Source organism: Caloenas nicobarica, chromosome 7 (genome assembly GCF_036013445.1).
Source record: "Caloenas nicobarica isolate bCalNic1 chromosome 7, bCalNic1.hap1, whole genome shotgun sequence".
In the NCBI taxonomy this organism is placed as follows: Eukaryota; Metazoa; Chordata; class Aves; order Columbiformes; family Columbidae; genus Caloenas; species Caloenas nicobarica.
In genome coordinates, this window is record NC_088251.1 from 14205673 (window position 1) to 14218669 (window position 12997).

The 12997-nt window shown below is 45.2% G+C and overlaps 1 protein-coding gene across 2 annotated transcripts in view; it reads right to left on the reverse strand.

Moving 5' to 3' along the window:
- SUFU (SUFU negative regulator of hedgehog signaling) overlaps window positions 1-12997 on the reverse strand; it is a 100387-nt gene that overhangs the window by 19610 nt on the left and 67780 nt on the right. For both annotated transcript variants that reach the window (XM_065638949.1, XM_065638948.1), the window contains exons 9-10: window positions 5372-5506; window positions 3744-3882 (exon numbers count right to left, since the gene is read on the reverse strand). In XM_065638949.1, coding sequence (XP_065495021.1) covers window positions 3744-3882; window positions 5372-5506 — 274 coding nt within the window. The remainder of the gene's footprint in view (window positions 1-3743; window positions 3883-5371; window positions 5507-12997) is intronic.

The following is a 12997-nucleotide window of genomic DNA, read 5'->3' on the forward strand; positions in this document are numbered from 1 at the left end:
AGAATACATATGATCCTTCAATTAGATATAGTATCGAAATACACATACGTAACAGAGGCAAGACTAAGGTGCAGAGATATTTCTTAAATGCTGTGTGCTAGATTTTGCAGTTAATGAGGACTCTTTAACTATAGGTTTGTTTTTACTGCACTGTATTGGCTCGTATGTCAGAGTCTGCAGCAATATCTGATGCGTAACATGTATATTGCACATGATCAAAGACTTGAGTGTCATCTTCTTCCCTAGAACAATGACTGCCTAAAGCAGCAGGAGAAGAAATTATCTAAAGGTAGTGTTAAACAAACCTTCTTCTCCCCTCTGGGGAGAGTAAGCAGTCCAGGTGAGCAAGGTAGGAGGGGAGAACAGTCTGTTTTGTGCTAGACAGGCAGAGAGCTCCACATAAAAGCAGAGGAGCTTTGCAGAAGCATGTCCTGACTCCCATCACTGGAGACTTAATGATGGTAATTCCTAAGGGATGATGCATGCTGACAGGCTTTGACACAAACTACCCCAGGATAATATTAATATGTATTAAAGGCTCAGGCAACTTTATTGGGACAGGCTTGATCAGTAACACATTTCAACAGAACATCCCTATCATCTGCTGGAACATAAGTAAGGGAGGGAGGGAGAACACACGCACAACCTCACCTTGCTTTGGGTAGGCTCAGAGACAAACAAGGTTGATTCGTGATGAATTGCACGCTTGGCATTACTTAGATGTTGGACCAAGAACCTTGGATGCTCCACCACGAATACAAATGTCACTGTGGGGCAGTTAATGTCAGAGCCTGTTTGCATGATCAGCATCCTTAATGTGGGGCCAGACACCTCCTGCACAGCCTTTCTCTGCGCATCCGGAACATCCACCCCTCGGAAAGGAGAGGTGCTGAGGAGGCAGCGTGGGGGCTCTGCTGTCACAGCTCTGGGGGAAGGGGGAGTGGAAGAAAGAACCGCAGAAGCCTTTGATCATGTGTAATGTTAATGCAAGTGTTACACATCAGAGACTTTGCCACAGTAACTAGCACATAAACAGGAGTCTAGTGTTAACAAGGAGGACTTCTTGAATATGTTTGTACATTTCTGAGTCAAAGCAATTTCCCTATTCAACAATACATGACACCATGGAAGAAGTTCAGAAATAAACCAGCCTGACATGCTTAGACCTTTAATAGAATTCAGCTTCTTAGAACTAATTAAATGTTACCTAAATGAAAAAAAAAAAATCCAAGTACTTGGGAAAGGTGCCAATTTGACAGCTCTGGAGAATGAAATAATCTAATCATCCCCAGAGCATGGGCAGCAGCAGGACAGGCTTCCCCTACTAACATGCCTCGAACGTGACCTGGAAAGCCTGTTGATAGAAATGGGGTGTACAATCTCCATGCTCTAATGACTCCTTGCCTTTTCTGCTGAGACCGCTAAAACGGCTCCTGCCGAGTACCAGCTGCGGTGGCGATAGGGACACCTGTCTGGTAGGAATGGCGCTGGGACCTGCCAAACTCCCGTCATCTGCTAACCCCCACCTGGAGCCCAGCGACTGGCGGCTCATTGCTCAGCCCGGGCAGTGGAGGCCGATAAACTGTGCAACACCTCCAGCCTGTCCCACCTTGGACAGGCTTCACTCCAGCCCATGAGATGTAAACAGGAGGTGCTGTGTTTAGTCTGCAGGTTTGGGCTTTCACTGCACCAAAGCTCAGGCTCAAGAAGAGTCACTCCCTGGCTGCTGCAGAGTGGAGACCAGGATTTTTCAGGCTCCTATTCCTCCTCTAGGACAGCAGAAGAAGTCCACAGGAGATGCCTGCCATCTCTCTTCCTCTTCACGGTCCCTCCATTTACTTGTCTTTGCAACAAGCCCCTGCATTGCAGTGATTTGCTGTCAACCATCAACTCTCCTTGGAGCTCGTCGCTGTGCCTGGGGTCCCAAGTGAGGGAGGAAGAAAATCCTCTCTGGGCCTCGCTGTGAAAGCTTTGTGGAGCTTGCCAACTTGGCCAGCTCAGGCTGCAAGGGACTAAACCAAACACAGCTCGCCTCCTCGGAAATTTTATGCACCGCAACTGCTTTTACTTCTGAAGTAAAGCCACATGAACCTTCCTCCTCCGCTCCCAAGACCACAAGGGACTGCTGAGCACAGATCAAGCCTCCCATTGCATATTCAGCCAAGAGTCTCCGACACTCCCACATGTATCTCACGCAACTGGGTGCTCCTCCTCTTGTCCCAGGCTGCTTTTAGCCTCCCTTCCTCCCCCCACCCGGTCTGTCCTCCTTCATTCTTATCACAGGACGGGCAGGAGCCAGCAGCAGAGCCAGTCACATCAGACGAGAAGATCCAATAAGCTGACCTTGTGTAGGAGACAAAAGAGGGAACTTGCTTCTCCTTACCCCTTGGAAGCCAGCAATTATCCATCTTTCCCTCCCAGCTACTCCAAAGATTTCCATACTTTTCAGCAGACATGGAAGCAAACAGGTTGATAAGGGTTAATATTAGTTACACGTCTGAATGGTGACCTAACTACTGCCATTCTTCTCTGTTTAGAGGTTACCTGACTACTCTACACATCAATACATTTCGATATGTGATGTAAATGCAAACAAACACTCTTATGTTTGGAGTTAAAACAGTCACAAGATCCTGTGTATCGTGTGTTGGCAAGCACAGGAACCAACAGCAAATGACCCACCCTTAAACCTGACCGTTTGCTGTTAATCATTACAGGAGTGTTGCACTTTCCAGTCAGCACAATCAAAGCATGCAAGCCCTTTGAAAATCCCTACACACAAGATGATTCTAGCCAAGATCAGCTCCTTTACAAGTCATATAGATTTCAAGGTGTGATGTCCTCCAGACGTATGAATACGGGCAGTTGAATGCCTTGAAAACAAGTCACTGGAAGGTTAACTGCAACACTGCAATGCTAAAACTAACCCTTGCCTTCAAAATAGCAGGGGAGGCAGGAATGCAGTGAAGGCAGAGACGTACTGCATGCATATAGTCCCTCAGAGATGAGCTTTTCTGCATAAACACATTCCTCAAAGCTTTTTTACTTTCGCAATATGTTTATAACCATGAAGAAATTCAAGGTTAGAATAGTGCTACGCCATCATATCATTAGTGCATCACTGCTCCGTAGGGCTGACCCTCAACACCGAGCGGATGGGGAGTTTCCGAGTAAAATCTGTGATACAGAAAAAATACGGGTGCAGAAAATGTGTGGGTACTTCAAGCAACCACGAGCTTTTGTCAAAGAATCAATAGGAAAGAGCTAAAACTGAAAGAAGCAGTGCTCTCTGTGCTGCTCGCCTGCTAGGGATGATGTAAAACTGAGATCTTGGCTCTGTAGGATCACAGCCCCACAGCTTTCTAGCCCTTCCACCCTGGCTCCATTCTTGTTTAGGTCATTCCACTCTGCCTCCCCAAATTCCTTTCTGGAAGAAATCAAGAGTAAATACAGCCTGTAAAGTGTTCACTGACTGCAGGAAATGGACACTACTGTATTCACAGATGATTTTTGAACTTTCCAGCCACTGCTCATCAATTTGAGTTCCATTAATATAAATAGTAACAGTTCACCATTACTTTTTCAGTCCATAATCACTGAAAATATTACGCAAGAGCTATGGGAGATGTTGCAGCAGAAAATACAGGTTTGTTACTCTCTTAAACCACACAAGCCCTCAGCAGGATCATTTTTACAACACAGTAAAGGAGGAAGGGGGAGAAAAAGGAAGGAGGCTCTCTCACTTGTAACCAGGGTCCATGTGCTGCATAGGGGTGCTCTTCTGTAGCAAAGGCTCCTTCTACGCCTGTCGATACAAATGTGATGGCTGTATCTCCTGTAATACTTTTATATGTAAAGTGCCGTCCATGTAAGAGTCTTCCCCTGGGGAATAAAACGTGTGTGTGAATTGAGAGGGTGTGAGCAGCATTCGACAGAATATAGCTTATGCCATCAGCATGGGAATCCATTTTGAAGGCAGTAACCATTAATTTTTCAGGAATAAATGAATGATTTGCTCCACAAAGCAGGCCACAAGCCTCCTTCTGAGGCACAGAGGTCCTCCTTATCTCCCTCCTTAATCTCGGGGCCTTGTTTCAGAACCAGAATACATCTAAATCGCACTGGATGCCTATCCCCGTGATGACATGCTGATGTGTGTAAAGGCAGGGGACTGGCAGTCTTTCAGTATGATGAAAACTGCAGGAAGGAATCCAGGCTCCACATCATGTGGGAATATGAAGATGCCTTTACTAAGCAGGCTCATTGTGGGGGCCCAAACTTAACAACTGCGACAATACCCAGTAATCCCACTGCCCCAGTGCTTGACAAATGTAACCTCTTATTACTTAAGCATTTCAATAAAATGCCTAGAAAATATACACACATGACTACCTACACTTCTGTTTTTTTCATTCAATGCTTTCCACGGGGAAAATCATGGCTCTGGTGCTTAAGGCTCAAAGCCCGTGTGACACACATGAACGGCTTCCAACATGCAAGGGGGAAAAATTCAGGTATGATATATAGTGTCTAACAGAGTCACAGTTGCTTGATGAGTTACTGCTGGTCAGCTGAGCTGTGGTAACTGATCAGGACAGACTGTTCACGCATTTGTGATATAAAATAAAATATGTTCGTGTTAACTATCCCATTGGTTTCTCAACAGGCACAGGCAAGTGTGCACCTGCTGCTGATAACTCTGATACGACAGACATGTAACTCATTATTCTAAAGTAACTCAGTCAACCTGCAAACATTTGTATCTACCCCACAGTTCATCTTTATGTTAAGAACTACATTTGCCACAGGTATTAAAAATAGTGTTGACTTAAACTGTGGAAAACTAGAAAAGTCTCATACAGTGGTATGCACAGCCTGAACCCTCAAAAGACAACAAGACAACATGTAGAAGATGCACGCGATGTTTTGTTCCTTCAATCATGCAAGTGACACAATTTGTCTAAAAAACACACTTGCATGCATAAACTGACTGCAAACAGGCTTTGCACAACCACTTGTGTCTGAGTCCACAAGCCAGAGTTAATAACTTAAGAGACTTCTTTGACAGAATATAGTAAAACATCCCTTCTTTATCACAGAGTTGCCAGCATTAGACTAATAAAAAAATCCCTATACTAACCCTGTCCTATTTCAGCACTCAAAATGCACTGGAGGACATAAAAACAATGAGAAACAATCTTACCACGAGGAACATACATGCAAAGAATCATTTGTTCCTAATGTGTTTTGGCAAAATATCTCAGCTCTGGCCTTTAAAGACCCATTGCATGCATGTCTGTATGGTGAAACAAAGCCACAAGGCAAAACCAGCATGTTAGCACATGCTGAGGAGGAGGACGGCTTCACTCACCTTAGGCAGAGGGGAATGAGCGCTCCGGACTCCTGGTTAAATTTCAGGTGTACGCTCTCCAGCTGTCTTGTGCGGATTAGCTCATGAGGAATGATAGCGGCTGAGCTCTCGCTTTCTAAACTGTCCTTACGGCTTCTAAATGCAAAGACAAAATGCACATATTTAGGATCCCAGTGCTGCGTGCCATTTCTGCTGCTTTTCAGAGCGATTGTGCAAATATTGAAAGACACTGGAGCAAACCGTTACCAAGGCACATCTGAGTTTTCATCGTCCCTACAGAGACACAACTTCCCTCAGCCTACCAGTCCCAGCATGCAGCTCTTGACTTTGATTTGGTGACATAGGATCTGAGTTGGTGCATGCACATGGTACATCTCTTCCCAGCACAGAAGAAATAAAATTTCTGGGAAGAACTGGAGCAAAACTACACTCTCCAAAACCCCAAGCCACTAAAAAATGGCTTGGAAGAATGAGCAGGCATGCCCTCCCTCCTGCTTTTCCTTTATCATCAGGATTTTTTGGCGGTACCCTGCAGGAAAGAGTTGTCCGGTCCCTTGTACCCTTGCTTGATTATCTTTGAAGTCTGAGGAATCCCTACAATTGTTTCCAAATAATTTCTTTGCACAGTTCAACCAAAAGGTTTTGAGAACCCTCTGCTTCCACCAGCATCAAGTAGCAACAGTCAGAAGATGGACTCTACATGTGATGAGTAGGACATCCACAGACTGATTTCCCTTGCAAGTGAGGCTGCTTTAAAACAATGCAGCTTTGCTTTCTTATTCATTTCTGCAAGACTCACATATTGTGAAGCTACGGCTAAAGGTTATGTTGTTACATGATTATGAACTTTGCCAGATAGAATCCTCCAGATAATCAAACAGGTATATCTCAAAATACTTGATCATAAACACTTTATATGTTCAAAGAGCATCAGTGTGATCCCTTATTTGATAGTCCAGAAAAAAGAACGAAGGACATGGGGTTTACGATTTTTGTGGATGAGGTGGACTGATGTAATGTGTCTGACACATTATTTATATTTTTGTCACCTGGTGTTCCATGTGACTTTAAATAGAGATTTTGTTAAGATAGTTTCTATAGTACAGAATCACCAGAGGAGGGGACAGGGAAAGCAGGGGCGAACTGAGAAATGCCACAGGGCAATGTGGTTCCATCATGCCAGACAGACCAAAAGTCTGTTTGGGAACGCTGTTAAAACAAGCCTAGATCCTTCCTCCATCCAAGTGGAGCCACCTTTAACATACATCTGGAAATGATTGTAAAGAAACAGCTTGACCCTCATGAGTTGACTTAGATCACACATCTACTTGATTTTATGTTTGGGTGCTGTCCCAAAATTACTCCCATCTACCACACACATAGTAACACAGTTCAGTGTGGCTTCCAAAGCAGATCAGCCTGTTGCCTCTGCCAGGTCACCTAGTCCCAGGTGAGCCTTTCCCCCAGGCTGCTGAGCTGCCTGCTCTGAATTGAGGATACAAGCTAAAACTGATACCTTGCAGTGCCCTCCTGCAAATACTCTGCATGGCCAGATCCGAGATATGCAGGGAAAAAAAAAAATCAGAGCAGCTCAGCTCCCTACAAGATAAAAGCTGTAAAATGTGTCCCATGTTCTGTCTTAACACCACGCAAAAGCAATAATGGACCCAGCAAGGACACAGTAGGTCAGGAGAGAGCTTATGAACGGGGTGGGCTGATGGACTGACAGTTAGCAGAGTGTCAGTCTGGCGGTTAACCCCAAAGCAAAGACACAACATGCTTTGTAGTCTCTAGGTGGCACTTAAAGCTGTGTTTAATCTACTTCAGCAAACATTTTACAGCTCTTTGTAGGTGGGGTCTTCAAAGAGTGGAGTGGGCCAGCATTTTGCAGGCTGATTACCTGAAAGTGCAGTTACAGTTGATTAATGATCAGTTGACCTTAAGCTAAGCTTTACCTCAACTTCCTTATCAGATCTTATATACACAGCCAAATGTGGGAAAGTCAAGCCTGTGGTCTACCGCTTCCAATCATTCATTTATCAATCCCTACCAAAAGGGTCAGCCATTAGCAACGCATGATTTTCAAGCGGGCCATAAGCTTGCACTCATTAAATGCAGTTGCAGAGTTTACACACCCTGGAGCAGATCAGGAGTTTTACAGCAAATATTATTGCAACAGAGAAGAGACTGTGCCCTTCTCACCTGGACTGCCTAAGGGCGCTGGGCATGTCCCATAACACCACCTCCCTCCCAGGCAACCGCTGCTGCGGGTTCCTGCTTCGGAAGGATAGACAGCCACAGGACAGACGCCCGTATCCCTGGGCTCCAAACCCCTTGAGCTGAAGGTGGGTTTTTAGGTTTCCAGCATGCTAGCCAGTACAGCTGCTAGCACAATGGGGCCGTGGTCCGGAGTGGAAACAGCCTCCGGTTGCTAATGCAATAACAGGAATGACGACAATATTCTGGAGAGAAGGGGCAAAGCTTTCTAAGTCTTATTAAAAACAGCGAATGCTGTTTGTCATTACACACTCAAGAGAAGATGTTGACTAATGTATAACTATCAAACGGAACTGTCATGACTTTAAGGCTGTCAATAATTATGACTTCACATTAATAAGTAACCAGCCCTTCTGTCAAAAAGGTGGAGGAGTGAAGCAAAATGGTAGTTAATACTTTGAATGGCACGAAATTATTAATCCTTTCCACAGAACTTTTCCAAAATAGTCACGGTCTCTGTGTTTCTTGTTTCACTTTAGCAGACCTCACAAAACTTCAGCTATTTCAAGTTAAGGCGGAAACTCCAACAGCAGAAACCAAACAACCTTCTAAGGAAGCTATACCTTTCTAAACCAGAGTTTCTTTGGGGGGGACTTCTGGACACATTGTGGCGTGCGCATAACACAAGGCCACAGTGTCACCACTTCCAGACTCTGGAACATGTCAAGACCCATTAAAATTCTCCCTTTGGGAATGGAAATCCTTATGCTGACCCTTCCAAAGGGTGATGGCCCAGATGAAGGGTCAGCAGACTTCTAGGTTGTTATTAATAAAAAGTTCCTGTTGTAACATATGCTGCCATCCACAGCTTGTAGTTTTCAGTCTCAGAAAAAAAATGTAGAAAAAGTTTGCTTTCTAACACTAACATCCCTGGTTTTACAACTGTCAGTTACCCGTAAGCCTTTGCTTCCTCTACCCCATCACCAAATAAATCAGCAGCAAAAGCCTGTGGAGTTTTATTTGTTATGACTAAGATCTAGCTGACTATCACGTAAAATGTTGCAAACTTTGTCTATTCCAGATTTAATACTTCATCCAACCCACACAAAAAAATTCATGTTTCTCAGTGTCCAGAAAAAACAAGTCTGCAAAAGCCAGGGCTGCTGCATTAGGAAAGGCAGCGGATTTAAATGGAAGCAGCATGCCGGAAATGCCCCAGTTTAAGGACTGCACATCTCGTGTTCTGTGAAACTGGAGGGGAGCTGGAGGAGATTAAAGCGCATTTCCCTCTGACTGGGAGCTTGTGGGAGGTGTAAACGTGGGCAGTTGTCAGATTAATTCTTTAGATGATTACGTTCTTTTTGTTTCTTTAAAGCTGTTTGTAGTTGGGTTTGATGTCTCCTGTTCTGGGCAAGTGTATTGCTGCAGTTACCAAGGTGACTTTATCTGACTTTCAACTATTTTTTCCAGCTTTGGTTTCTACCAGTAGTCTGCTTCTGGGTGGAAGAGAGAGGGAGGAAATGATGTTTGTTGGTTTTTTGTATTTTTAAAACTTGTGAATGCTGATTAACAGTCCATGAACTGAACCAAGGCCATGTTAGATTTTCTTTTTTTTTTGAGAGAGAAAGAGGGGTGGTCAAACTGTTGCAAAGGGGTCCCATGTGGCCTGCAGCTTCGCCAGAACTCTGTCAGCAGGGAGAGGGGGCCGGAGGAGACTACAGGTCCCAGTGTGCTGTGCTCCTCCTTGATGTGAGTGGCCACACGCTGGAACTTGTAGCCTCCCGGGGGCCCTCTCTTTGTATTCAAGATGAGGGTGGCTGCAACTTGCCTAATTTTATGCCAATTAGCAGCAGCCCATGGGGATCCTGGAAAATTGCCAATGCAATCACTAGGTTGCACAAAGTTTGTGTGCCCCCTCCTTACAAGTCATGTTTATAGCAACCTCTTCTCAAGCAACCCCACTGGCACTTATTTTATTGGATTCAAGAATAACCAGGTTGATCGGATTAAGAAACGTTTGTTTATTCTTGCATTTGCGTTTTGCTTTATGATCAGAGCACTTGATCTCATGGATCTGTCACAGAAGGAGGTCTCGGTTCTCTTCCAAGCTCTGTCGCTGACACGGAAAATAATTTTGCTGTGTTTCCAAGTTACTCAGGTACCAAAAATCACAAAGGACGCAGCAGGGGCTATTTGTAGGAGTGGGTGCCCACTTCATCACTAACTTGAGTTACAGTCGCTGATTCCTGCTTCCTTGGTACAAAACCCAGCACTGTGAGTTAGCAAATGCAAACCATTAGCACAAGCTTACACAGCTGGGAGAGAAAGGCTGGACCACCTTTTTTTTTTCCCCCCCCTTTCTTCCCTTCTCAACTGTTGCTATTTCAGACCTCCTCACTCCCTAATGAAGATATGGTCAAAGATCACTTCAGTGCCAGCAATCTTCTTCCAGTGTCTTTCCCACAGTTTCCCCTGAAGGGCAAACCAGCAGTTGTGGGAAAGAGCCCCAAGCATCTTGGCACACAGAGTCAGGGGACACATCACAAATGCACATAGGCAAAGGCAGGAACGGCGAGGACACGGTTCCACAGCTCCTGCTGTGGCCACTCTGAGACAAGGCTAGCTTGAGTGCTCAGGCCTGGGTGCTCATCAGCCTGGTTAAACCAGACGGTGAAGACGTTCTGTGTGCGTTTCCTGTCACAGAAGAGCTCCACCAAGGACAATGCCAGTAGCAACAATCCTCTTGCCACTCACATATCCCTTCGGAAAGCTGCATAATAACTACTCTCAGTGCTTGCAGGGGCCAGACTGTTCCAGACCTGCAGCTGAACTGGGATTGAGAGATTTAGGCTGTGCCACTGGCACCCTGCAGACTCACGGGCAAAGTCAACTCTTTTCATGCTTCAGGTTCCCCGTCTGTAAAACCGAGACGTTTTTTCACATAGGGGTGTTGCAAGGATTAAGTCAATGTTTGCAAAGCACTTTTGGATTCTTAGATGGGGAAAGCTATGCAGAAGTGCAAATTATTAGCACGGTGACCGCTCTGCACTTCTACTGACACTGGTTTTCCAGACATTTGCTTTCCCAGTTCGCAGGCTTGTCACCCAGCACTCAGCCTCATGCTTAGAGACACTCCCTAAAGTATACTGCCTCCCCCCATTCAGCATTCCTTGCTCCAGCAAGACACCACTGAATGGTGTCTCGATGGGAAAGCATGCCTAAATAAGCAGGACTGGATTGGAAACTTACTGCTTAGTGGTTGCAGAATCAGAAAGTCTAGCCAGAACTAGACAGTTTCGGAGAACGCTGAAATGCTCTCCTTTATGTAAAAGTTTGCCTCCAAGAACTGAAGACAGGAAACCAGCTACACAGACAAGAGCTCCCCTCCGCCCAAGCAAAGCAGCAAACCCAAGCGCAACTGGGAGAAGCAAAGTGCAGATTCGCCTCAAAGCAAATCCTACATCTTGACATGACTGCCAGAGCTTCCTCAGAAATGCTGCTCAGATGGAGCTTGTTAATGTGCATTAACCCAACTCTACCGACTGAAAGGAGAAATCAGCACACCATATTTACCGACTCAGAGGAACTACACGAGCAGCAGACTCCAGTCCTGCAAGTGGTGTCACCGTTGCTCACACGTTCCAAACCAGACACGCCCTGTGACAGTCTGGGGTTATCCTGGGACTGCTGGAGTGACACAACTTCTCCCTCTTGCCACAAGGGAACAGCAACAACCTCAGATGCTCAGGGTGCAGTGAACCAGAAGGTCACAGCCAGGACAGTCCTGCCAGCCCCACCTGCCGCAGGGTTGTTCCCTTCTCTGTTTGCCAGGAACCTGCCTTCATTTCCCTGCACAGCTGGGAACTGTTCAGGGCTGGATGGAATTAGCACATGGGCACAGAGTTACCATATGTTCAGGTTTCCCTAGACTCAACCTGTCCTTCTGCCTGGAAATTGAATGCAGATGGGATTTGAGATCGCTGAGGCATCTGTTGTCTGTCTCTGGACAAATGACCACTGCGCACGAGGAGACCAGCACATACAGAGTTATCTGGGAAATCCAAGACAGAAATATGGGAATCAGACAAGTTGAACCACACCACTGTATCCTTCTTGAGAAAAGGGAGAGGAATAAACAGTGGAGAGGTGCTGGAAAAGCCTTGTCAAGGTAACACAGCCTTGGGAGACCTTTTTCCAACACTCAAGCCTCACCCGCAGACACTTGGGATGTGCATGGACATTACTTGAATACTGGCACAACAAAACGTAGCAATTACTTTTATTTTTACCCTCAACGTGAGCAGTAATGCAGTGTGCTAGCTCTAGGTTTCTACTCCATGCCTCTGCTCACAGGAACAGAGAACGGTCTGAGTCAGCCAAGGGGCAGAAAAACATGACTTTCAGCAATGCTGTGTGATCAAGAGGATGCCCGAGGGGTGGAAAAGGTCAAAAATTCTCCTACCCCAACCCTGGCTTTCACTGCAACTGTAGCAAATAACTCCTCTGTCCTCATCTGTAAAATGGAGATACTATCCTGGTACCTCACAGAAGAGCACAGCTAATTGCCAGGGACAATTAAAGACTCAGCCTCAGAACTTATTACATCAAGAAATTAAGTAGTGAATGAAGCAAAACTCCACAGGTGTCACGGATCTTTGACATCTGGAGCTTCCAGCCCACTGAGGTCAGAACAGCAGCAGTGTTTAGTCTGACATCTAAATGTTCCCTATGGGTAACAGCTCATCACATCCAACAAGACTGAATCTGCACGGTTTAGGAGACCAGGAGCCTTGTCATTCCATCTGTCTGAGCAGCACCTATGAGCCTGATGGGTCCTAAGAAATAAATAATGCGCCACTGTAAAGTACACTCGTATTCATACACGCCTCATTTTCCCAAGCAGTAATCAAGAGTATTATGTTACCTACGGTTGAAATGATTAGTCATGTTTCCAAAGATTAATTTACATGTTCTTTTGTTTAATGCATACGAACTGATTTAATGGCTGCTTATGAACTGAGCTAATAGTCATTTTGAGAAACAGATGTCCGATGCAGTTTTAAGCATTAAGAGTGCTTTTATTCGTATCCTTAGGAGAAAAAGGGCTACACAGTCTACAGTAATAACACTAATGAATCAAAGTCCTACAGCTGCCCAACAGGGTTTGACAGAAAACAGCTTTTTCTCAAAGGAACTTTTTTTTTAGGACTCTGGGACAGCAAACAACTGGTAATATGCATGCTTAACATGTAAGTATGTTCTTTGCTGGAGCCAGAAAACTGAATCAAGGCCTATCTGCAACCAAACAATGTGAGGCTTTTGCATAAGCACTGAAAACTGTAACTACACAAAGACAGGGAAATCTGTATGGAATCTGGATCCTTCACACTTTATACAAATAAATATTCA